The sequence below is a fragment of the Cryptotermes secundus genome, unplaced genomic scaffold, assembly GCF_002891405.2.
Source record: "Cryptotermes secundus unplaced genomic scaffold, Csec_1.0 scaffold582, whole genome shotgun sequence".
In the NCBI taxonomy this organism is placed as follows: Eukaryota; Metazoa; Arthropoda; class Insecta; order Blattodea; family Kalotermitidae; genus Cryptotermes; species Cryptotermes secundus.
The window spans coordinates 861,188-888,649 of NW_019724752.1; the positions used below are offsets into that span (position 1 = coordinate 861,188).

Genomic DNA, 27,462 nt, shown 5'->3' on the forward strand with positions numbered 1-27,462 from the left:
TCTGAACAACTGGAAAGTATGACCATAGACCGGAATCAAGGAAATTTTGTGGCTGAAGAGCCAGCGCCGACCATAAAAGAAGTCGAACAAGCTATCAGAAAATTTAAAAATAATAAAGCTCCAGGAATGTATCTCATGTCCACTGTCCACTGTTGGAAGCCGTTACCAAGCAGCGTAGTGAAGACCGCGACTAAAGACACTAGTGTTTGTGTGGCAGTGATTTATGTGCAGTCACGAGTTGTGTTAAAGTGTACAATAAATCCGACTACCAATCCAAACCCAGTCCACAGTCACTCAAATGCGTGACATTTTATTAAAAAAAAAAGATGTGTATGTACAGATAACTCTGTGCGCATGTCAGAAGCACATACGCTGAAGAGATGCTATGGGTATGTGTACAAGCAGTCCAAATAGTTACGTTACTGAAAAGAAACATGACCAAGAAAAGAGCTACCACGAAATGTTATTGCCTAAAACAGAACACACAGCCCTTAGGAACATATCTGATTTTGCTATAACCATTAGAGGCCTTATGCCACTGCCAAGTAACAGCTGCGTGAACAGGCGACAGTACAACCGCCGTTGCTAGGGAACAGCCGTGGACAAGTTACCCTTGCAACGAGAAAACACGCAATAATGAAACATGTTTTCTGTGCGGTCCGTGGCGAGGGTATATAACGAGTAGTAGGGGTTCCCGCGCGGAGGAGTGCTCGAACACCGCCACCGTAGCCCCGCGAGTATCAAGAGGTGACAAAAGTGAACCCAGTGCCTGGGGATATCCGGACCACCCTGATCCTGGGGGATATAAATAAGAGAACTGGCCCTCCAGGTTCGGGGAGTCTCGAATCTGAGACAGTAAAATGTGGTCATGAGTCCTACGGGACTCGGACCTCAGAATGACTGCACTGACGAGAACCAGCCAGTAATTGTAAACGACAGACCCATCTTCTCGTCAGAGAGGGCGCCCCACATCAACAAACCCCAACTGTTTGACAGTAATAAAAATCTGGTCTTGGGCTCCAGATGGGGGCTTCACACCAAGACAGACTGGCCGACTAACCATCGGTCGTAACGCTTGAGGTGTTGACTCCGTTGAGAGCTGCAGCTGTGGGAAGTGAGACGCTGGTAGCTGAGGCCGGGGACGGTTCGGAAACCCAGAGGAAGAGGAACGTCCGTCGTTGAAAGCCGCTACCAAGCAACGACCACTGAAGACTGAGAAGATTTCATATGTGTTGTGGTTACAGTGATCTTTCAAGCATGTAACTCAGTGAGACTGTCGTAGTTATTTGCAGTTACGTCCTGCAAGTGTTAAATAAATCCGATGACCAATCTAAACCCCGTATAGAGTCACTCCATCACGTGACAATACCAAAAACTTTTAATTTCTTGAAAGGCGCCACAATCTTATATACGTTGCAAAACAAAGCAGGGCGCGAGGCGAAGAAATGACTGCGCGCCGCTGCGCTCGGTTGTTTCCGTTAGCACGTATTCGATTTTGTTCGGAAGGGATCTGGAATGATACGCCAAACCGCCGGCATGCGCTTCATTTATAAAGTTCTTAAGAGTGGAACTACGTAATACCGACTGGGTAAACCCAGGTCCATCTGCACACAAACCTTTATGCTTCTAAGGTACCAAATACATTAAAGCACTGTTAATGTTCTGCGTCCCCTGACCATACCAGCATTGACGCGAGGTGGCATCACAAAAGCGCTGAGACACCGCAATTACCCATCTCCGTATTCTCGAACATGTGGGCATTTACACAGGGGAACGCTGTAGCATAGTTGGTTGCGGCACTCTGCTACAATGCGGAAAGTCGCGGGTTCGATTCCAAATGAGGCCACTTAATTGTTCAGTTGACGTAATCCTTCCGGCCGCACTATGGCCCTGGAGTCGACTCGGCCTCTAGCAGAAATGAGTACCCGGAAACTTTCTAGGGGTAAAGGGCTCCCGGACGGCGTGTAAGGCCGACTAATAAGGTTGTGAAAGGTCGAGGCCACCACATTTTCTCGACAGTCGGCTCACAGTTGGCAATGAGGTCGGCGGTAGGAGTTGGTTGAGGAACTATGCTACAACCCGGAAGACCGCGGGTTCGATTGTTTCAAACTACATTACCCTTCCAGCAGCACTATGACCCTGGGATCGACTCAACAACTAACAGAAATGAGTACCAGAAATCGTCGTAGGGGGTAAAGGTCGGCCGGCGCGTAAGGCTGACAACCTTACCGCCATGTGTGAGCAGACTGTTTAGAAAATGTGGGGGCCTCGACGCCTCACAACCATATGGGCCTTCACGGCCTGCTACAGGGATAGCTTTACCCTTTTACCTTACCTTTACGTCTGACTCTGAACTTCGTGTTTCAAACGGTTACCTTTACACTCCTAAGGGAGCAGATTTATTTTTGCATGTGAAAGTACATTAAGGGAAGGGCGCATTAATAATGGAACCTGCTTCAAAATGATATTAGCTTACAGCCTATTTAAACCGTCTGATGTCACTATGCTAAGCGAATTGTTGTTAGTCCCCATTTACACAGTCCTCTTCAGGCGCCGTAATATCGCAGTCATTAACCTCCACACACACACAAAACCGCTTGCGATGTGCCTGCATTCGAAGGGCTCAATTAGGGGAAGGTGCTAAACCGGTCTGGGTAAAAATTCTCATTTTTTTTTTAATTTGTAAGAGGTGAATGACTATAACAAATCAAAACCTGATTCAGGAGGAAAATAAGAGGAGACTGAATTCGGGTAATGCTTGCTACCATTCAGTCCAGAACCTTTTGTCTTCTCGTCTGCCGTCTAAAAATATAAAAATTAGAATTTACAAATCTGTAAGTATGCCGGTTCTGTATGGGTGTGAAACTTGGTCTCGTAACATTAAGGGAGGTACATAGACTGAGGGTGTTTGAGAACAGGGTGTTAAGGAGAATATTTGGACCGAAGAGGGATGAAGTGACATGAGGCTGGAGAAAACTGCATAATGAGGAGCTTCAGAACTTGTACTCTTGTCCAAGTATAATTAGAACGATCAAGTTAAGGATGATATGAGCAGGGCATGCAGCATGAAAAGGGGGGGGGAGTACATATAAGATACTGGTGGAAAAGCCGGAAGGAAACAGACTATTAGGAAGATAAAGACATTGGTGGGCGGACAATATTAAAATGGATCTTAGAAATGTCGGATGGGATGGTATGGACTGGATCGATCTGGCTCAGGAAATCCTCGGGTTACATAAAATGCTGGGAAGTTTTTGAGTAGCTGCAGAAATGGCGGTTTCTCAAGTATGGCTCAGCTCCATGAGTGAGTGATGAGTGAATTGGGGGGAGGCTCTAAAGCAGTTTGGGTCGAAACTATCATTTTTTGTTGTTGTTAATTTCGGTTGTTAATATTCTCTTCCACTAAAACCTCATAGCATGACATTAAAAGTGGATTTAAATGAATGCCAAATGATATCACGCGGCAACCCTTCCCCCCCCCCATTCCAAGCGTACATCTTGCGGTAAAGATACTTGGGCATTTCATAATTCCACGGGGTAGAGAAATGTCTGCCGTGCCGGCACTCTTTTGTTACCTGGCGTGGTTCTCTATTCACTTTTCTTCTTTGCATTGATATCACTTTGTTTTCACCCACTTCCAGCAACCTGTTTTTATACATCCTAGAAAATACACATTAGAGACGCATGAAATTGGTATCAATAATTGTACTACTGTGCAGACACTAATTTTGTTACATGTCCAACACATGATGTCAGGAGGGCATTATACATTTTTCTATGTAACACGTTGAAAGAATAACGTTTTAAAAGAAAAATTACTAAACAAATTTTTAAAAGATTATTACTATGAAGGGGCACGCGTAGTTGGTTCAGACGCTACGCTACAAGCCGAAGGTGTAGAGTTCCATTCCCGATGAGGTCACTGGATTTTTCGATTGACCTAATCCTTCCAGCCGCACTATGGTCCTGGGTTCGACTCAGCCTCTAACAGAAATGAGTACCAGGAATCTTCCTGGGAGGTAAAGGGCGACAGGCGCGTAAGGCTGACAACCTCACCGCCATCTGTGAGACGACTGTGTAGAAAATATGGGAGCCTCAACGTCTCACAACCCTATGGGCGTGTATGGCCTGTTATAGAGATTTCCTGTGGCGCTACAGCCCCAATTTGGGCCTAGCCCTACCTCCATGAAAACTCCCCGTTTCACTTCGGTTTACTAGCTCTTACACATACGGTAGGACTCCTTGGGCGAGTGATCAGCTCGTCGCAAGGCCTCTACCTGTAGACAAACACAGAAAAACGCACACAAATATCCATGCCCTGAGTGGGATTCGAACCCACGATCCCGGCTTCCGAGCGAGCGAAGACAGTGCATGCCTTAGACCGCTCGGCTACCGTGACCGGCTTGTTATAGAGATAGCTTTACCTTATTACTATGTGACAATGTCGATACAAGAAGCCCATAAATATACTGTACAGTTTGTAGTTATTTAGGAAACGTGCCTTAATATGAGACAATTACCACTGCAGAGATAGGACTTTACACTTGCCCCTATCCATCCAACGTGAAGGTGCCGTTATAGAGACCTTACCTCGATGTACTCTGAAATCCACGTAGCACCCTGTTAAGGACGTCGAAAAACACGGACAATAACCTACTGGGGAATATTATGATCTCAGGTGTGACACCGTGCAGCCCGGTGCTTCACCAACGGCCTCTATCTTCAGGATCAACGACTAAGGCGAGTAAGCAACCAACGAATCGGCCCTAACAACTGGGGCAATACCTTCCTGCGACGTCTGTGAACTTCAGCCGGGCTACACGGCGTCACATCATGGAAGATACTCTTTAGTTACCGCTTAAGCACTTCAAATTTTAGACACTTACACCTACTGGCTTAGTAATCAACGCACACGTTTGCGATAAACTGCGCCCTAAACGACGTCTATACTGAAGTTGCCAGCGTTTCGTTAGTGATGCGGTGTAATCTGGTACATGGTTAACGTAACGGAAGAACCTTCTGCCTCCCATCTTCAAAGTAGGAATGACACCGATACCGGTACAGTAGCGGAGGGTCTAGGGGCTATATACCCTCTTTATAGTCGTTGCATTTCTTCGTCCCCGCCCTATTCTTCTAGCCTGAAGATGGAGGCAGAAGGTTCTTCCGTTACGTTTACCATGTACCAGATTACACGACATCACTAAGCTTCACTGTTACCGTCGTAATGTTTAGACTTGTATGCTGAAGGTGTCGGTTAGAATTCCGGTCAAGACCCTGGTGATATTATTCAGTCCATCCAGGCAATCAGGACAAGCCCGTCACATTAATCAATCATTGGACAATCCGACGTTAAGTATACACTTAGACAACGAAAGCGTCCTAAACCATAAAAAAATACAAGAAATTCCGAGTAGAACTCTTCCCTTATTTTCATTTGATAGGATACGACCCGCATAGAAAATTAAAAAAAAAGGGGGGAGGGAAGACACATAAATAAGGTGATCCCATAAACCTGCTAACAAAAATTTGGGCGGGAATACAAAGAGACAGATACCAAAGTGATCTCATAAGCCTACCAAATATAAAAAAAAACTATGGGGATACAAGGACGAAGGACAGATACAAGGATAAAAAAACTCCGTGATCTGTAGTCCGCAAGTGAACTATACCGACAGAGCGACCGCCGCTTGTCGGCGAAGTTAGTGCCAACTTTATCGAATATAGAGTGTTACGTGGTCAGCGCAACGGGTCCCCACGGCCGTTAATTTCTATTTTCTAGATCGGAGCTGCTATTTACTTGAAATAGCTCCTCAATTAACCTCAAGAGGCTGAGTGGACCCCGTTCCAGACCCACAACTTCTCAGAAAGAATCTAGTAGCTACGGGAATCGAACCTGGGAACTCTGAATCTGTATGCAGGAACTCTTTGACCACTAGACCACAGATGCGGTCCAGATACAAAGACATAGACGACTATAAAAACAGACCGGAAGGTGATCTCGTAAGTCTCCTTTTAAATTTTCAAAATAAGGGAAGTAAGCTAAAAACATCCCCGGAGACAGTAACTTTACATTCATGCCGATATCAATTCTCACTGAATGCCAGAGTTCACCAAAACCAAATTCTGAATGAACGGCATACGTAGATGCCAGAAAGACGAGGAAACCCTGTAACAGGCTAGAAATGTTCCTTGAACTACTTACAATTTCCGTGGGAATGTTGAAAGTTTTAAAAGGATTGAATAAATACACTTTCCCCATTGACAATACAGCACTGTTTAGCCGAATACAACCCGTCGCACACTTGCGCACGAATACATATTACATTAAACAAAATGGCGGGGGGGGGGATTAAACAAAGTTCTCGCCAAATGTTTCGAAGATGTGACCAGATCAGAAACGCAAATTCCTGTTTCTATTCAAGAACGTAGAACATTAGACGACGCTGAAGAACCTCGCATACAAAATAAATAAATGTGGGCTTTAAACAGATTACAAAACACGCCACTTATCTCTCAGAAAAGAAAACAAATGGTTACGGATTACTACAATGTTCCCAGAAACCGTTAAGCAGTCAACTTAGTGTATATCTTCGCCAAAACTTTACACAAAAGTCTTACTGAAATATAACTTCCAGCAAAATCAATGCTGTGAAATAAAAATGCGTTTACCTAACTCCCTCTGCCCGTTATTATTACTACTAGATTATCAATCGCTCTGTTCTGTACTGTGTGCGTCGTGTCTGTTTCACTCATGCTCACTTTGTAAATGGCCTTTGGGCTGTTGAGTTAGCACGCAAATAAAGAACTGAACTCAATTAAATTGTTCAAACTAAAATATTTAAGCAGTTTATTGCTGAAATTTCGAAACGTGAAAATAATTAGTTATAATTACAATTTTTTTTAAAAATTCAGGTTACGAAAATGTTCAAAGATTCTTTACCATTTAGAAAGCCCACCTGTTTCCACGTATGAAACATACGTATTCTGCCCAGAGTGCATTTTTGCATTCCGTATAGTTCTCACAATAAGCACTGTTTCCCCAAACAGCTTTAACCGGTTGGGTTTGTAGCGGAGATGTAATGTGTTTTCTGAGGTACGGACAGAATTTGTATATATTATTTGGAAGTGTATTTGTGTGTTCCGTATGGTTCTCACAATACACAGAGAGTTCCCCTAAAGAGCATTAACCGGTTGGTCTTTGTAGCGGAGACGTAATGTTTCCTGTGAGGTACGGACTCAATTTGTATATATTATTTAGAAAGAATTCGGTCTCCAAAGGGGCTGGAATTATTCTGATGTCTACATCAAAATACTGAACCTCGTTGCGAACGTGTAAATGTAGCATCTACAAAATAGGGCATAAGGTAACGTTTCATTCAACTGGTGTAAATGAAATGTCGAGAGATAATACACAACACTTTATGAATCTACGCGTGTTTTCAGTGCATATACCTCAAGAGAAAATAATACTTCTCGCAATATTTTTTGTCTATCTTCGATATGAAATCCCTACGTCTGCGATTCTGAACCAACCGTACGTGCCGCCACATTATTGGCGGCTACATAATACAGGGTGGGGCGCAGAATTTTTTTTTTTTTGTGAAGACGCATTGTGAAGGGAGGGGAGATCGCAGAAAAGTGGGGATAGGCTCGGTGAACGCAGCAATCGCAGAATTTTCTGTCTAATACCCCTCAGTAGGAAACACGAGGTGGACGAGTGAGCAGCGTGCGTTTGCTGTCGAAGCCTATTTTTCGAACAACCATTCCTACGTGGCAGTGCAGCGTGCGTTCCGTACTCACTTCGGAATTAAGCCCAGAGGTCCGGTTCCCGACCGGAAATCGATTGTTTTGTGGGTAGAGAACTTTAGGACAATCGGGAGTGTGGTGAAAAAATCATCAGGGCAACGGACCGTTAGGACGCCAGAAAATGTGGAGGCACTTCGACAGTCGATTTTGAGATCTCCAAGACGCTCCGCTCGCAAACATGCAGTCGCCCTTGACAATCCAATCGTTCAATGCGTCGAATTCTTCACGAACATCTTCATTTCCATCCCTATAAGATGGCTGTTGTGCAATAATTGTCACCACGTGATTTCCAGAACCGAATAACGGCGTGCGAAACGTTATTGGAAACTTTCCCCGACGCGCTTGTTTTCTATGGTGATGAGGCACATTTTCACCTATCCGGCTATGTCAACAAGCAGAATATGCGCTATTGGAGTGGTAACAATCCCAGAGAGCTCCATGAGAGGCCACTTCACAGTGATAAGGTGACAGTATGGTGCGCGCTGTCGAGAGTTATTGGCCCTTATTTTTTCAAGAAGGCAATCATACAGTTACTGTCAATTCACAGCGTTATGTGGACATGATTAAAAACTTTTTCGAACCAGCTCTTGAAGAAATGCATCTATGAAATGTCTGGTTCCAATAGGATGGTGCCAAGGCCCACACAGCCCGAGCTTCGTGAGGGCAAAGTCCCTTGACGGCTCATCTCGCTTCGAGGTGACATCCCGTGGGCAGCGCACTCACCTGATCTAACGCCCCGTGATTTTTTTATGGGGATACCTCAAGGCAGAGGTTTTTAAATATCGCCCCACACACCTGCTTCAGCTGAAGAATGTTATTCGGCAGGAAGTAGCCCAAATTCCGGTGTACATGTTGGAACGTGCAGAGGTGAACTTCAGAAAACGGTTGCATCGGTGCATAGAGAACGGTGGCCACCACCTTCAAGATATTTTGTTTAAAACTACATGATTTAAAACTTTAAAGTATGTTCTTTCGTTAGCTAAACATAAATTTTGTCTATCAGCAATAATTTTTCTTTAATTCGCCTTCAAAAAAAGGAAGTTTCTGTGCCCCACCCTGTATATATATTGTAACGTGTCGGCAAACCAGAGGAGTAACTTCTATGGAAACGCTACAATAGACCGTTACAGAGGAGACAACAATTGCTCCATTGTAATTCTAACAGGGGTCTCCATGGTTATAACGGAGGGTTCGTTGCCTAACAGCGGGCAAGGTTATAGATAGCCCAGCTTCAGCGAAAAACAGTGAGTCTCGGAATATCCGTCTAAGGAGTCAGTCTCGCCGGAATATTGTGAGCAGTGATCGTAACACTGCAAGTGCAGATGATTGTAAAGTGTGTGTAAATGAGCGAAAGAAATAAATTCGCTATATATCAGACGACGGCGTCAACTTATTTGTAGCGTGACACACCCAAACACGCTACAATATATTTCATACACTGACGAACTTACGCAGAAGGGTTCTTCGACAACTTTATTGTGTGAATTTGTACATGGAATAAACAAAGTTCGTTTAAAATGAAAAAGCACCTGTATATCGTGCTTAGAATGCACTGCAGTACGCAGGTTGGGGAAAGACTGAAGTTGCCACTCTAAATGTGTTAAGTTTCCCTCTGGGGTACGTAAAGCTTCTCATTAACAGCGTTCACGAAATTTCAAACAAAAGCATACGTGAAGTTTCACATTGAGGCCAGGAGTACCTGAAATTTCACTCTCCGACCAGTGGTTGCATTTAGTTTCACTCTGAGATTAAGCAGTAGCTGAAGTTTTACTCTCAAACCATGGGGTACACGATGTTTCACACTGAAACCAGCAGTAAATGAAATTTCACTCTCCGACCAGTGGTTGCATGAAGTTTCACTCTGAAACCTAGGAGTACGCGAAGTTTCACTCCGAGAACAAGGCATACGACGAGTTCGTGAAATTTCACTCTTATATCAAATGGTACACCGACGTACCAAGCAGACTCAGTCTCACCCCACCCCAAGAAAATAAAGAAAAGTGGGTACGCGTGACTCTGAAATACAGCCGTAAGCATTCAAGGGCGCTCAATTCGCTTTTACGAGAATGTACTGAATACTGCATTACCTGTGATCTATGTCTTCGGGTCTGCGAGGATGAACGATGACCGGCCTCCCTTGCCCTCTGTGAAGAGTTCGATGCTTGCTTTTTGGTTGTCTCGTGTTTAGAACCACTGCCGACTGCTGTAACAGCTGCTCCCAGAGCCATGGCATACGGCTCTACAATAGTCACCATTCCGTTACTGGGTGCCGGTGGACAGTCCACAAGAACCGAAACACGTTTGTTAGGGATCACCATAGCAGTATCACCACCGCCCTTTTTCCTGCTGCTCCGTGCCGGTGATTCACATCGAGGTGCTCTGGTACTCTTGCTGCGGCGTAGGAGACTGAGCATCTGACTTTTCACTGTAGCCGCAAGGGGCATTTCTTCTGCCACTTTCCCCTGTGGTACTCGTGCGTGATGCTCTTTACTGTTGCTGTTCTTTGAGACAGAACTGTCTATTTCACGATTTGTGCTCGCGGTTGTGGCTGCCGCCTTAACTTTTTTACCAAATAAACTGGACACCACGTACATCCCCAAAAAGGGTTTTTTGAAAATAAATTTCCTAAAATATATTTACGCCGTGTGGAAAGAAGTGTTACATTTTCATCAAACATTACAAACCACAACCACCACTAAAAGCTTCATTGCTGGAAATCAATTATGATAAAAAATGTGGATAACGTGCTAAATTCAACCACCATAGTCAATACGCCTTGAACAGTCATCCGCACACAAGAAACACGCGGGCCTTTCGTCAGTGAAACTGCCCGCTGTGCTGAAGAGCTATGGCACACAGACACATCGCGCTTCCAGTACGCAATTTCCGACGATGCGCCACTAAACCCACTCCCTCTGCCTCGGCCGGTCCAAGGCTAACTGGCTTGGCTTCACTGTCTGCCTGAACCAGCTGCAGCGGCAGCTCCTCGCCCTGCATACCGCCTCTACACCCGGCGACCAATATACGTCTCGAAATCGCCCGATGTAAATACAGCGACACACGAAATTCGCTGCGAACTAAACTACAGTTCCAAACTGTACAAGAAGGTGGAGGGGGGTAAAGCTGACCCAGTAACAGGGTTGAGAGACGTCGAGGCGCCCACATTTTCTAAACCGGCTCACAGATGGCAGTGAGGTTGACAGCCTTACGCACCGGCAGGTCTCCCTTTACCCCCAATAAGATTCCTGGTACTCATTTCTGTTAGGGGCTGAGTCCACCCCAGGGTCACAGTGCGGCTGGAAAGATTAGGTCAATTTAAAAATCCAAAGACATGACCTGGAATCGAACCCGCGACTTTCCGGCTTGTGGCATAGTGCCTCAACCAAATCATGGAGTTACGTTTAATAACTATATCTGCAGTTTGTATTGTTCTAGATGTTAACACATTTGCGAGCAGTGTAGCAGTACACACTGCCTCCCGCCTCATTTGTACTGTGCGTTTAAAATATCATCAGAGGACGAAGTAAATCTCTGCACCATCAGGAATCTACCCGATCCTATTTCCAACATCCGACGGGAACCAAAATCACTCTTTGATTATCTCGTTGAACATAGGGAATTTTCTTTCACGACGTTGCCCATTCAAGTTATGACGTTTCGGAGAAGTAATACTGGGCGCCTAAGGCGAATACTACGAACTGGTTTAGTGAATGCGCACTTCTACGCATAAAGATCCAAACTGAGCGACGGCACGCGCTCAAAAACGATGTTCACTTGTTTTGGGGGGACTCAACACATGAGTAAAAACGATGCGCAGAAGTGGGGCAGTTCAGCCCATGTACGCCTGTGTGCAAGGCGGAGTGAGGAAGACGGACAACCGACAAGGGGAGACCTGCTAGCTCTGTATCTCTCGCATTTAGCCAGGGATCTTAGTAACTGAATTTGCCTGTAACGATGAGAGGTACTCCCACCACAAGACTGCTTCCCCTCGCCTTCTCACCTTTGCGGCAATAAGCCACCACCTATGGTGAGAGATCTACGTTTGAATACAAAATACACTACCACAAATATATGGAATACTGTTGACCCAGTAGCATACGTAATCGCCTTGCAATTGACTAACGCTACACGCAGAAGCCTCGTGAATATTTATGCCATGAATAACAATTACAGATGTTGAATTCCTTACACAAATAAAACCTTGGCTCAGAGCCAAGATGCAATTTCAACGGAAAATTACCGATCGCACTACTAAGAATATTACAAATTACTGGAACTCTACCCAGGAATCCATAGCAGATGGTTTTACTAATCACCCTTGACTGTTCAAAACATAAGAATTTTAAAATACTTTCCTTCTTGGTATTAATTTCAGTAGACTTAATTTTATCCAATGATGATTACTTTCCAAATTCCCTAAGTGCGGAGGGAGGGATGGCACGTACCCTGCTCTAATCCGACATTCAAACTTTTTCAAGTTATTACGTGTGGGCAGAGTGCAGCATAACTGCGTTATACCACGACTAAATAACCAAACAAATATATGTCGACATTATTATCGCTGAAAACGTATATAACATAAAACGACTGTAACTGTAGCTTGAAGCACAATAGAGCACTGTAGGTCGCGGTGCAAGGGCCCAGAAGGCCCATCCCTTATACATTCATTCATTCATTCATTCGTAACTGTAGCTCATTCTGACTCGAATTTAAGCGTTCTGTTGAAACACACGAATAAACCTTGATACCGGCAATTAGCGATCAATGAGTACAAGGTCAACTGTTTACCAAAATTTGTAATACTAACAGCTCATTAAGGCCGCACCTTAGTTCAAGTGGTTAGTCGCTGGCTTCCCACCGCGGCGGCCCAGGTTCGATCCCGGGTCTGTTGAAGTGGGATTTGCGGTGGACAAAGTAGCGCTGGGGCAGGTTTTCTCCGAGTACTTCGGTTTCCCTTGCCAATCTTCATTCCACCAATTGCTCCACAATCACCCTCACCTATCATCTGGGGCTGGTACAATAGGCCAGAAGTGGCCGCAGTACAAGGGACTTAGTCCCACCCCACCAGCAATAATAAAAGAACATCTCTATTGGCAGAGGCTGTGCATAGCAGGGAGAATATTTACGTTCGTAAAGCGAAATGTGTAATAGTCATTTTTCAACGGCGCGATCTTGTAACTGAGGGTTACATTCCCAAGCCCCACCCCCACAAAAAACTGACATTTTACTGCCTAAAATTAAACATATAAACACTGGAAATACGTAAGTTTCTGTAATAACCACTGACGACCCTATGGAAAGTACCAATCAGTACAATCTTGTACAAGATGCACTAGGCGACGCTGAGTTTGTTTCTGTTTTCGCCCGCTAATGTTCGTTTTTGATGCATATTTCGAATGGGAAAGTTCCAGGTCAAATGATGCAAACGGACGGTATGTCCTTCATTACATCATTTTGAAATTTCGTAAACAGAGGTCTTCACAGAGCGAGTAATATCTGTATACAGGAATACCAACCGAACTATCCCAAGCTCGCTCTCATTTTAACGAACTGTGTGTCGAGGCGTTGTAAATACGGACATAGCCTTCGAAAAACTACGAATCTCTATGGCTGTCATATTTAGGTCATGCAAATTTACTAGTGATAAGACCCGTTAAAATTTCACGCAAAGTTCCTTATAAATGTATCTCCTACCTTCCTTTCTACCGTATTTCCTTCACATTACATTCATTTATTCTTTATATTGATGCGAGTATGACAGCCTCTGTGGTCTAGTGGTTAGAGTTCCTGGTTACAGATCCAGAGGTCCCAGGTTCGATTCCCGGCGCTACCAGATTTTCTGAGAAGTACTGGGTCTGGAATGCGATCCACTCAGCCGCGTGAACATAACTGAGGAGATATTTCAAGAAAACAGCGCCTCCGGTCTAAAAAAACCGAAATTAACCGTCGTGGGGGTTCGTTGACCACGCGACACCCTCTATCGGCTAAAGATGGCATTAACTTCGCGAACTACAGACCACGCGTTTTGCTTTATTTATGCAAGTACACGTCGAGGCAGTCTGACAACTGACACCACGTGTCAACACCCGACGGTAACCGCAGAAATTGGACAAAACAACGGACACAATACAGATACTGTACATTTCTTTATTCATACGGTGCTGGACCACCTTTTGCCCTCAAAATTGCCTTGGTACTTATTGGTCTGGACCCATACACGTTTTTAACAGTCTCTAGCGGAATTTTATACCATTCTTCCTTAAGAACATCTCCAAGTGGAGGTGGGAGTCTGTTCCTCACTCTAGTCCCTAAAAATGACCACAGCAGATCAATGATGTTCAAATCTGGTGACTGTGCTGGCCAGGGGGATGTAAAGTTCGCCTTCTTTCTCTTCAAAACATGACTGAACAGTTCCAGCTGTGTGCATGGGGGACTGTCGTCTTGGAAAACTGCATCGTTGTTCGGAAATAAGGCCTGGATCATGGGATGCGGCTGATTACCCAACCTGTTCACATACTCACTTGCAGCAATTCGGCCATGAAGGGTAATAATAGGAGCACAGACTACGGTACCACGATATTGCTGCACAAACCTTCATAGAACTCCCCACCCGCGTTTCACTGTTGGAACCAGGCATTCCGGATTGTAAGCTTCCTTCGGTGCCCTCCAAACGTAAACTCTTCCTGATGCAGGGAACAGTGTGAAGGTCGACCCATCTGACCATACCACACGCGCGTTTCCAGTTGTCTGTTGTCCAGGTTTTATGGTCATGACACCATCATTTACACGTCTGAGCATTAGTTTCAGTAATAGTAGATTTATCAACTGCAGGCCTACTGTGGACGTTGGATTTGTGAAGCTCACGTTATACAGTTTTTGTGGAAACTGGGTCTTCAAGACGAATATCCAGTTCTGCTGTCCTGTCACCTGTGCTGCAGTAGTTGTGTGATTTTGCGACCCAACGTACGACGATCTCTTTTATCAACGCTGATTTCTGCCCACTGTTCCTCTTCGCTGATGTTGTCTTCCCATGATCTGTGTATGCCGACATAACCTCAGAAACTGTCGCTCTCGATACACCTTATAACGTAGCAGTTTTTGTGTCATAGATGCTCCAGCCAAACGCGCACCAACAATCTGTCCTATTTAAAAATCGGACAGATCTCCCATTTTCCAAGTCTTTTAACACCAACGGTCACTGAACATAGTCACTACTGCACTGACACGAGCTCTACAAAGTGTAAACAAAACGAAGAGCATTCAGTGTTGCCAACTAAAGTTCTTTCAATGTAGGCAACACAAATTATATTCCTCAATTCCTGTTTCCATTACACTGTACACCACTTGTACATCCGCTTGTGAGTGCAACAACTGACATCAAACACAAACCGTTTCCTGTACATAAATAATGCACAAATAAAGTTCAGCTTCATGGGTAATCACGATGGACTCGGTCACATGTTTCAATTCTTGCAGAGTCACAACTGCTACCTCCTTCCGGAACGAGTGACTTGCTTGTGTGGTAACTATATGTACCACCTCCTTCAACATAAATTTTACACAAGTGGGACACCGGTTCTTTGATACTCACTGATCTAGAAGACGTTTACAGACGTTTCGCAGGAGCGTACTGGGTCAGAGTAGAATAAAAGAAGTAAGTTCGCTCTGCTTTCTGGTAATATACGTGTACATCTGGTAAACATCCAACGGGCAACAACGGCGTCACATCACTTACTGACTTTAATTTCAGGCTTCATTTCGCCGCCAGAACACAGATTCTCACTTAGAGAACGGCATATTCTGCGAAGATGGTTTCAAGATGCCAACACGTGACTGTTCTGCGAATGGCTGTTAGCTCAGTAAGAACGTAAACTGGCAACGTTCAGCGTATTATGATCACTAGCGTATTCTGCAGCTCAAACCTGGCGCTCCAAGGACCATCTGTTTGGCACCATGTATTATAAATTTCGCCGGAAGTGAAATTCTTAGAAACACAACGAAAACTTACATACAAAAACAATATAAAACTATGATATGTTGGGATTTTGGACTTTATCCATCGTCCTGGTTTTTAAGATAAATAAAAACACGACGTTTCGGAAACTGGATCTGTTTCCGTCCTCAGGTGAAGGAAAACACCTATTCAGTTGGGTCCCTTAGAAAGAGCTAGCCTCAATCACTGGACCAAGTTTCCGAAACGTCGTGTTTTTATTTGTTATCTTAAAAACCAGGACGATGGATAAAGTCCAAAATCCCAACATATCATTGTTTTATATTGTTTTTGTATGTAAGTTTTCGTTGTGTTTCTAAGAATTTCACTTCCNCGTTAACTACGAAGATCGCTATATTCTGGGATGTGACACCGTGCAGTCCGGTAACGCCATGTCCAAGGTCAATGCGAGTACGTGCGATGCGGACACCGCACCACACTGACGCATCGCAGATATGTGCGGGGAAACTGGAGGTGGCCAATGTTACTGCGTGCGAGTCAGTTGTAGAAAACTCTCCCGAGCAGAACAATGGCTTCGAGTTTGGCGCGTACAATTTTATTAATGGAAAACTATTTAGTAAAACTGAAAATAGTACAAGAACATAAGAGGAGACGTATCAGACAAAAGACTCATGTAATATACAGGAATAGGCTGATTTATGGTGAATTTCATCATCTATACCCTCAGTTACGAGCGGATGAAAAGACATTTCGCCAGTATACCAGAATGACAATAAATACCTTTGACTATATTGTGGAAAAAATACATGTTGCCTGTTATCCTTTTATTCCACAATGCATTTCTTTCGTGTACTTCCTAAATCAGCGCCCCTCTGGATGGAAATTGCTACGTTTATTTCAATAAAAATAGAGGAGGCATGTGAGTTCGGTGAAACTACATCGAAGCGTATGAGAGAGAACCAGGTACGTCATACGCCGGGTAGAGAAACTCGCGGGTTTCCTGCAGGGCCTCTCGCGGAATGGCGCTTCTCAAAACTGAATGCCTACGTAACGATCTACGTAGTGCGGTGATCTTTTAACCGTCCTCACCTTCGCCCACCTGGCGAGACCTAGGGCTCAGTCAGGGCCAATGTGACCCAAGATTCTATCTACAAACTTTTGTAACGGAAATCGGATGCCTTACTGCGCAATAAGATTACATCTGCGAAATGTATTCGGAGCAAACATGACACGTGACTGACGCAGAGTGCGCCAGTTGCAATGTCAGTTCCTAGAAACAAGGCGAGAAAAAGTATCAAGTGGCAGTGAAGTTCTCTACGGATCTGAATCCCTTCTCGTAGACACGAAATGGCACCTTCTGTTTCTCTTATTTATTTATTAGGTACAAAATTTGCGTCTGATTTCTCTCTACAACTTTCGATCGAAACTTTTTTGGCGCCGATAAATGTTCAGAGCTCGTTACTACTGTCCGGCTTTAAACATATAACACCGTGTAGTGCGCTGAAAATCAAAAGACGTTTCGGAGGAACCAATCCAAACCCCGTCTACGCTCACTCATACATGTGACAATATTTACATTTCTGACAACCGATGTTATTCCACATGCCGTCGCCGAACTGATCTTCAACGTCCATTTGACCTCAATGTCATATATAGAGTTAATTTCAATGCCTTGTACGGGCTCATTAAAATTGGTTTGTTCAAATGAAACCCGCTGGTTTGTTCGGCGCCTCAACAAATCTCAAACGACCGTAGATTCGGGTCGGACGGAGGCGGCAAGGCCGCGGTGATGTACTGGTTGTAGCACTAGTCCACAGACTTCCCTGAAGAGGGGATCCAACAGCTGACACGTCCATGGGATGCCTGTCTCAACGGCCTCTAATCTCTCGCCCACATGGAACTCCGAATGGGTTTCATTTGAAAATATCATAAAGTAAAGCTAAAGATATCCCTGTAACAGGCCGTGTAGGCCCAAATGGTTGTGAGACGTCGAGGTTCCCACATTTTCTCTAGACAATCGACTCATAGATGGCGGTAAGGTTGTCAGCCCTACGCTCCGGCCGCCCTTTACTCCCAACAATATTCGTGGTACTCATTTCTGTTATAGGCTGAGTCGACCCCAGGGCCATAATGCGGCTGGAAGGATTAGGTAAACTGAAAAAAAAAGACCTCATCGGGACTTGAACCCGCGACCTTCCGGCTTGTAGCATAGCGCCCCAACCACCCACGCTACCGCATGCTTTTGAAAACTTCATACAAAACTTATCTGTTTCCTGTTCCTCTCCTTCCTGTAATACCGCGAGCCCAGTAAGAAAAGCCCATACATACGAAACAGACTGCACTCAGCAATATGTAAGTCCAGCAGGCCTAGGCCAGAGGAGTAACTTGCCCGCTACATATCCCACGTCGTCCCTGGCGGTAACATCTCCCTAACAATATTTACTCTACAGCCCTTGTGTACCTTAGCCGCTTTTTCAGTTTCTCAATCTCTATACAGTCGGTAGGACTCCTTAGGCGGGGGATCAGCCCGTCACAAGGCGCTACCTACACACAGAACAACACAAACACAGAATAATCGCACACATATACATCCATGCCTCGGGATTCGAACTCACGCTCCAGTGTTCGAGCGGGCGAAGACGGTTCATGCCTTCCACCGCGTGGCCACTGTGATCGGCCCTAACAGTATTTAGTAACGTAAAAATAGTTATCCTTGTACTTAAGTACCATGCCATGAAGACGTATGCTCAAGTAAAGATACAGTTCATCATTCTCAGCCTCACTCGAGAAGCGGGCTAAAAGCTGTGAAGAGAAAAATCTCTTGCTCTTACCGGGAATCGAAGCCCAATTCTTCGGCTGTCTAGCCCGTAATCCATCAATATACCGACTGAGCTAGCCCCGCCGCAACTTCGTGAAGAGTTAAAGCCATGAAGCTCAAAATTAACAAGAACCAGCGATTACGAATTTTTTTTTAATGACAAAACCTGTTTGAAAAATAGAAACATGAGACCATGCCTATCAATACGAAACACACGGCTTGTGATCATTAGTGCACCATGATGCATGTGCATGACTCACAAAGGTAGCGCGGATATTATCAATGACGTAACTATCAATACCATGAAACCATACGAACAACTTAACGTTGTCACTGAACAGACGACCAGAACAGGCATGATTTACTCTTCTCGTCAGTATCAACTGAGTGGCAGGTGGGTGGAGTCCAGTCCACTTCACACCGGGGCCGTTCCCAATAAATCTCTCTGAACGTGCTCGAGAACCAATACATAGAGGATATTGGTGTGAAAGCCAGACGGAAAGAGACTACTAGGAAGACCTAGACGTATGTGGGTCGATAATTTTAAAATTGATCAGAGAGATGACTGGGTGGTACTGACTGGATTGATGTGGCTCAGGATAGGGACCAGAACACGGCTCTTGTTAACACGGTAATGAACCTTCGAGATGACTAAAATGTCGTGAAATTCTTAAGTAGCTGCGTTACTGGCGGCTTCTTACGAATTCAGTCTAATACTCTTCTCTGAGGATGAACAGAAGCATAAAAGTGATCATCCACCTCCACCTTATGGCAGCAACTGGAAAACATGGGGCTCTGATTTCATACCCTGCACATGCGCGTGCGCGGGAACAATTTCACTTATGAAGAGTGCGATCTTCTGAGATATGACGCCGTCTAGTCTAACAGAAATGTATCGACGTTTCAAAGGAATGTACTGCCTGCATCTTCAAAGTCAGAGCAAACACTCTACTTTCATGCTAGGCTTATTCTCGAAACCAGGTGATGGAGGCAGTACATTCCTCCGAAACGTCAGAGAACCACCGGACTACACGGAGTCAGATTCAAGAAGAGAGTAACAAATTGTAGTCACCACCGCGGTAATGTCAGTCGAGTCTACGGTCCGCAGATTCTACCAGACTACACGATGTCACATCTACGAAAATAATATTCTTCATGCCCACCTCTAATTCCCTACCTGCACACGACTGAAAACAGGACGACACACTGGCATCCAGTATTTAAACTAAATGTCGCAAAACGTCCTGAACTCAAACTCGGTCACTGAACTATGATACGAGGTGCGGAAAATCCGGCTTCACATAGAATGCCTTACCGTCTGCTTCTCATTCATACTCGTCGATCCTCAAATGGAGTATAGGTACCTCCGAAACGTCGGGCTCTCTCCACACTACACGGCGTTACAACCCAGATGATCTTACTAATCACTGCCGTGAGAACCTCAAATCCAGCTTACGTTTAAGCCACTTGAGGATATTTTTGCAGATGGCCCTCAGTTGCGAGTATGTACATTGAACAGGCGGCACTAAAATCGATGTTCAGCACTTTTAATATTAATATTGGGTACATCCAGCCTTATTTTTTAATTTTGAGCTTTCCAAAATCCGGGATGAAGAGCAGATACTTCATTTCTCCCCCCCCCTTACTCAGCGACCGTGGTAATTACACGTAATTCATTGCCTTCCAAAATCCATTTCTTAGCCTAATTTCGTTATTTTGATTAATGGGACACTTTCCTTTGACACACAGCACAGGAAACAAAAAAACTGGGAGGGAACACAGACGGTAAGGTGATCTCATAAGCTTTCTTACATATTTTCAAAGCAAGGAAGGTAAGCTAAAAATTCCAAGAAGTTCTGCGAATAACTATTTACTTTCCCCTGATCCGACACAGACGGCACAGAAAACGAAGCGTCCAACTGCTGGTGGCGGTTGGCTGCTGGCGAGGGCCATCAGAAAATTACTATGCTATGCTTTCTGGAATTATGGGGTGCGCGATTACACATGCAAGCAGCAATGTAATCACATAAGCCTTTTCTTTTTTTCAAAATAAGTGTCTGTGCACTCCCCCTCTTTAATTGTTTCGTTTTATACGAGTTCCGTATCGTTTCAAAGGACAGGAGGCGATTACGTCTTGTATAATACAGGGCGCCTCCGCGTCACGGATACAGGTATTCCGGGAACGGATATTATAAAACACAACCATAACACTGACGATAGCGACAATAAATTCGCCCTTACAAAAATCAGGAATAATATTAAATTTCTTAAGCACAAAATTATAAAATGGCAAGCTGAGTCAAAACCAGCTGTTTCACGAAATGATCGCATGTGTCCTGCGCATGCGTCAGTGACGCAGCTGGGGCCATTGGGTAATCTATGAGCGAGAGGCAGTGACGCAGGGAACAGCTGATACCGTGGCCACTATTTCAGACCATTATTCCAGAAATGTAGAAAGAGGCTATCCGCGCCAAGCATTTCTATAAGATTACTTTTGTACGCATACTATCGTCACGAGTAAAAGGTAAGGTGAAACTGACCATGTGCTTAACTAATTAAGCACTACACCATGAAGGCGGACGGGGGACTGGGTGTGTAGATCCAGTTTTCCTTGACCTCGGCACTAGTTTGAGGTGAATGCCCTGCCCACTTAACCCCCGGGAAAGAGCACCCGATACCCATTGGATAGTAGTTTGGGTGAACCCCAGAGCCGGTCTGGACGACGTGGAGAACGGAAAATTGACCCTACCGGGACTCGAACTCCGACCCTTTGTCGTCCAGCCCGTAGCCGGTCATGATAGCGACTGCGCTATCCCGGCTCCATTTATGGCTGCGTGACTAATAATAAACGGGGTTTGGATTGGTTGGTTGGAATTCTTCTTTTACAATCTCTTGTAAACACAATAACTTACGATAAGTCACAATACACAACTGCCTAGGCCTCGCTCCAGTCTATCTACAACTAACTTGAAATACGACTGACTTCATTCATAGTCAGAGTTACTTTACGACTGGCGGTTTACCACCAATCAGTTCGTCTTGGCGACAAGCCCCCTGAAACTAACAACCAGTAATTTTATTTTTCAACTGAACACTTGCAGTTACAATCCTTACGTAATATCATCTCTGACAAGAGGACGGGTCTGTCTTAAAATTATTGCTGGTCCTCTCCAGCACAGTCATTCTGATCTGAACGGCCTCTTATATAGCGTATCGGTATCCATGGAAATGTGTTCCCTGCGGAAACGTGTTTGTCAACTCGTTTCCTAGCAGTGGGTCCTGTAACCGCTACACTGTCGCTCATTAGTTTTAGGTATAATTAGAATCTTTAGTACAAGAATTAATTGCAAATAGCAGGTAATAGTCAAGCCAATGGGACAGTCACCTTCTGGTTTGCAGGAATTGACTTATTCCCAGTCTTAGTGTTACACAGGAAGCACCCCTTTGGCTTTTTCTTAGAAATTTTGTCTGCAAGTAACACAGCGGCGAACTTTGAGAATACGATCTCTGACCGGTCCAGAACATCGTAACTTAAAATTAGGCGTGCTGGAGACCCACGCCAAGCGGGTCATCCATCAGTGGGCTGTCAAAAACGACGTTAGGACTTTAATGATCAAAATCACACACTACAGCTAGCTGACTGGAGATCCAAACTTTGTGTGAATTCCTAGATTTCAAAATTACCCAATCAGTGGAATTAAGGGGGAGTCACTTAGCTGAGGAATTGACGACCGGGAATCTCAGGGTTTTCAGAGAGGTCAGTCGCGGAGTTCAGTTTCCTGCCAACTTGTGAACTGTTTAGATACAAAATTTATATCACCGCTGTTCTGGACAGATCCTAAATTCCACAAGCCAAAGTGTAAAATATTCCGATAAATTCTGGTACTAGGACTAAAGCTATATAAGGACCTATATAGCAGTATCCACTATATTAACTGCGTGTGCTATCGAGTGAATAAAAGTGTTCATAAATGATCATCGCGTTTATGTGCAAAGGTAGAATCGTGTTAATCCCTTCTCTAAGCGAGGCCCTTATCAAACGCTCTGAGGAAGAATCTCAACTTTACCAACAGCTGAACTAGTTACCCACCTTCACCTCCCTTTCACCAGTTGAGCTTACTGGCGCCCAACCAAAGAAGATGAACGAAGGAAAGGAGCGACGATCAGCGTGTGGCAAGCTAATGGAGTAAAGAAGGTGAGTGAGGGGCGGTTATAGAGAAGTAGCGCCCAACGGTGGGCAGCGAAGAGCGGTTGAAGTCCACATGTAACACTATTATGTCTGATGGTTAAAATTGGGCGTTGTATTACGACTACAGTTGGAAAAAGAATTCTATATGAACGCATCTCAACTTGTAACATGTGAGTCAATGTAAAAACAAGGTTCGCGAAAAGACATTTTCAGTAGGCGCGGTGTACTTGAGAATTCAGTTCATAACTCAAGCGCGTCTCCATAACAAAGATCAACCGGTAAATGCTGTTTACGGAAAGAAACGAGTGTTCACCGTCATAAATACAATGTATGAATAAAATGTACTTTCAGTTCATATAGCAACCACTGTGCTTTCAAGGGTTAATAGCAGTGCCACAAACTCGCGAGGGTACTCACGGGCTTCACGCCGCGGGGGCAAGGGTTCGATCCCAAGTCAGGTCATGTGGGGTTCGTGGTGGACAAAGTGGCACTGGGGTAGGTTTTCCCAGAGTACTTGGGGTTTCTCATACCACCAACAGGCCCTCATTCATTAATCATCCTATCTACGTTACACGTCAATTGAAAAATCCAATGACCACATCGGAAATTGAACCCGCGATCCTCCGACTTGTAGCATGCTGCCTCAACCAACAGCGCTATCGCGTGCCCCTGATGGAAGAAGAGATGTCGTGTAACCGAAAGTTCATACATTACTACTTCCTCTAAGAGCCATATGAAGTCCATTCGTACACCCTATAGATACCATTCATATTCCTTCAAACGCTAAAGCAGACTTTAAAATATCATTGGGATAAGGTCAAGCACAAAACGTTTCGTATATAATTTGTATTCTCACAATTTCACGTCAACAAAAATACCACATGATTGTTGTCACAAAAACCGCACGAAAAACGTTATCACTTTTGCGAGAAAATGTATTTATACGCGTTAATCTCTTCGAATAATACTTCAGGACGGTACGTTGCAGTCCTGTGGTCCTGGTCTCATTTCAAAAGCCAGAGAGGAAAGAAGTTCAACAAACTGACCTTCACCCAGTCACAAGANTTGGGATAAGGTCAAGCACAAAACGTTTCGTATATAATTTGTATTCTCACAATTTCACGTCAACAAAAATACCACATGATTGTTGTCACAAAAACCGCACGAAAAACGTTATCACTTTTGCGAGAAAATGTATTTATACGCGTTAATCTCTTCGAATAATACTTCAGGACGGTACGTTGCAGTCCTGTGGTCCTGGTCTCATTTCAAAAGCCAGAGAGGAAAGAAGTTCAACAAACTGACCTTCACCCAGTCACAAGAATAATTCCGCTGGTGTAAACAACTTTATCGAACCATATACACGTGAACATAATCACCACTAAAAGTCGGTATATAAATAGTCCAACTACAAGGCCTGCGTTATCAATTCAGATATCTGGGCTCCTTTCAAAGACTGACCTCTTTCCCATGGCCCCAGAAACGATACTTGTACAACTCCCCGTTATATTTACTTTACTTCTTCGAGTAAGTCGTATAGGCAGCCAGTATAGCGGACACGATAAGGTCTGGACGGCCGCGGAGGATTTTTGACAGGAATAAGAGATTTTTCCAGACAGGCTACGTTAAATTCATGTTACACCTCTTGGGAAAACTGTCTCTGTGACCCTTGCCCCATTCTTGAAAGCCGTACTTTGTGTGATAGGATGGAGAAACTCGTTCTCGTATTCTGTCTTGAGTAAACGCTATTCAGAAACCGTAAGGTCATTAGGTACACTGATTTATAGACCGGGAGTCGCGGAGCAATGGTTGGCGCTTTGCGTCGTACCCGGAAGGTCTCCAGGTTTTAACATCTATGCAGATTCACGCTGTATTCCTGTGAGACACCACGCTGCAGTCTTGTAAGTTGATACCAGCGTTCCGGAAGGGCATATTGCCCCCCATCATCAGTGCTGAAGCTCCACTAAACCGCTTGTACCAATCAAAATCCAGAATACTGCAATCATTCCTGATATCGATATGTTTCGTTGTTCTCCTCAGTCCATTCAGGCAAATGCTGCGATAGTGGCACAAATCAGGCCACGAATATTTCCTCCCGCGTCATTTACATTTAATTTATCAACAATCATTTCACCATTCGTTGTTATATTCTTAGAAATCGAAATCGTTCAAGAATATATACGGGGTGGTATCGAAAAGTTCCCCGACTATTATTAACTGCCTCGGTGAAAGAAGATGAGAGAGGAGGCCAAGGAAACACTTCCGAAAGCAAATTGCATCAGTGTGTCACGTGAGTCCACACTGTGAACACGCACTGCTTTTTCGACTTCGTGTTCCGTTTTGTCTGCGACGGATGGCAAAACCGAGCAACGTGTCTGCATCGAGTTTTACGTGAAGCTCTGTAAATCCGCTGCTGAAACCCTCGAAATGTTTCGTGAGGCTTTTGAAGAACATTCTTCAAGCCGGACAACGGTTTTTGATTGGCATTCACGTTTTTGGGCCGGTCCAGTGTCAGCTGAAGATGAAGAACGTTCAGGGTGACTAAGGACCGACAAAACGACAGAAAATGCTATAACAAATTCGAGAACTTGTCAACGAAGACCGTCACCGAACAATCCGTGAGCCCGCAGACCCCACTAGGATCAGTTACTGAGTTTGCCAGGAGATCTTACCAGAGAATCTGAACATGCGCCGCACTGCTCTTCATCAAGACAACGCGCCCGCCCACACACCCTGAAAACCACACAGTTTGTGACTAACAACTACTTTGTTATCTTTCTCCATCGTCCCTACTCTCCGGACATAGCACCCCCCCCCCTCGCCTGTGATTTCGCTTTGTTTCCCAAACTGAAAATGAAACTGAGGGGACGACGTTCTGAAACAGTGTCTGATACCCAAAGGGAAACGCAAGCGGTACTCGACAGCAGTAAGGAAAATGGCTTCCACACTGCGTCTGATGAGTGGAAACGAGTGGTTCGCTGTATACGTTCCCAAGTAGACTATTTTGAAGGAGGTGGCAGCCAAAGTTGAGTAAGTTAAGCAGGCATTTCTTTTTTGATCTAGTCCGGGAACTTTCCGACGCGTCTCTTAAATGTGTGATTATAGTTTTCTCCTTGCTTAAATGCGCACCACGCCCAGAGGACGGACACGGAAGTGGAAGCTCGACACATCAACCTGGGAACAAAGCAGTCATACGCTGTCAGCGTTATGCCCCAGACGCTTTGCCCCCAGGGAGCCCCCGCTCTACCCACTGGATATAGGGCTGGGTGGGTCCCACAGCCTGTCTCGAAGCTCTGACGGGAATCGAATACCGATTCCCGGTTATACAGCCCGTGGCCTCTCTACACCGAATGAGCTGATCTGATTTGAGCACGGTAGCGAAAAAAAAAATATGTCTCTGCCAAGGATCGAACCCCGTCTGCAGAGCACAGAGCCTTGTCACTATGATGAGCGAAGTATACACATTAAGAACTTAAGCCTGAGAGTGGCAGATTTAATTACTACAATGCCAGGCGCCATTTTAGGTTATCGAACCTCTCACCCCCCCCCCACACACAAGGCAAATAATACAGCCGTAAAAAGACTTCTGTCTCCTGGAATATAACGCCATGTAGTACCTTGACAGTCAACTGACGTTTCGGAGGAACAAGTCGCCTACATTTTCAGGACTCAAGAAAAAACCAAGCAAAACTGCAAACAGAGCATGCTTCGTGCTGCTTTCTTGCTTTTATTTTTCGACCTTGAAGATAAGGCGACAGGTTCCTCTGAAACGTCGGTTGACTTCTATCGGACTATACGGCGTTATATCCTAGAAAACAGAACCTCAAATCCTGCAGCGAGACAAGAATTTTTGTCCTCGGCTTTCGCGTTTGGAGATCAGCGCATGGATTCGGCTTTCGGGGATAGGAAGCGTACAATTTTAATGTTCTCCGACGTTTCGGGGAACACTGTAGTTGCCATCTGCAGGGTTAAGGATTTTGGCACAGCTTCACTTCCGACTCACCGCAGTGACACAAAAGAGCTGCCCCCCATACAAAACCCATTAACGCTGAAGATGGCAACTGCAATGTTTGCCGACACGCTGCAAAAACTGATGCAACCTATTTCCGAAAGCCAAGTCATTCATTAAACTGTCTAAAAACTTCAAATATAAGGGAATGATGGTTTAAAATGTCCTCATTATGTAACTGGAGATACAATGCCAACATATATAGTGATTCTAAATTAACAACAGTGTTTCCGTTTATAGGCCACGGAAACCCCGACAATAATTCATAATCACCCTGTATATCACATTCACTCAGATGCAGCGAAGTTTTGTAAGGGTCGACATTTGCGACGCTTGGTACTTGTACGGTTAACAAGAGCTAAGTATCTCTGCATTTTGTTAACTCCTTGCGTTATGGGGCGTCCAGCTGAGGTAATCTTGCATTTCTTGGAGACACGTCCATGATGGGACGCAGCAACTGTTGAGACCTTGGCAATAAGCTCTGTCCGCGTCAGCAAGCGTATCATAGGTTCGCAAGTAACACATCTGGATACATCACGTGTCTCATGGGCCATGACCCGTGACCCCAGCCCAGCTGTTCACGTTCCACTTAACATCACTAAGCATTAATAAACAGGAATGCATTCAACACACTCTGCTTGTAGCTAATGACACAACTCTCTGGATCCTTCCATACATCTGCACGCGCC

General features: G+C 44.7%; 1 protein-coding gene across 10 annotated transcripts in view; it reads right to left on the reverse strand.

Moving 5' to 3' along the window:
• Positions 1 to 27,462, reverse strand: part of LOC111862903 (serine/threonine-protein kinase MARK2) — a 290,458-nt gene that overhangs the window by 228,970 nt on the left and 34,026 nt on the right. Inside the window, exon 1 of one of the 10 annotated variants that reach the window (XM_023848727.2) lies at positions 9,894 to 10,756. The exons of the other annotated variants lie outside the window; for them this stretch is intronic. Coding sequence (XP_023704495.1) covers positions 9,894 to 10,400 — 507 coding nt within the window. The 5' untranslated portion in view covers positions 10,401 to 10,756. Of the gene's footprint in view, positions 1 to 9,893; positions 10,757 to 27,462 lie in introns of those variants that run through there. 10 annotated transcript variants of the gene reach the window in all.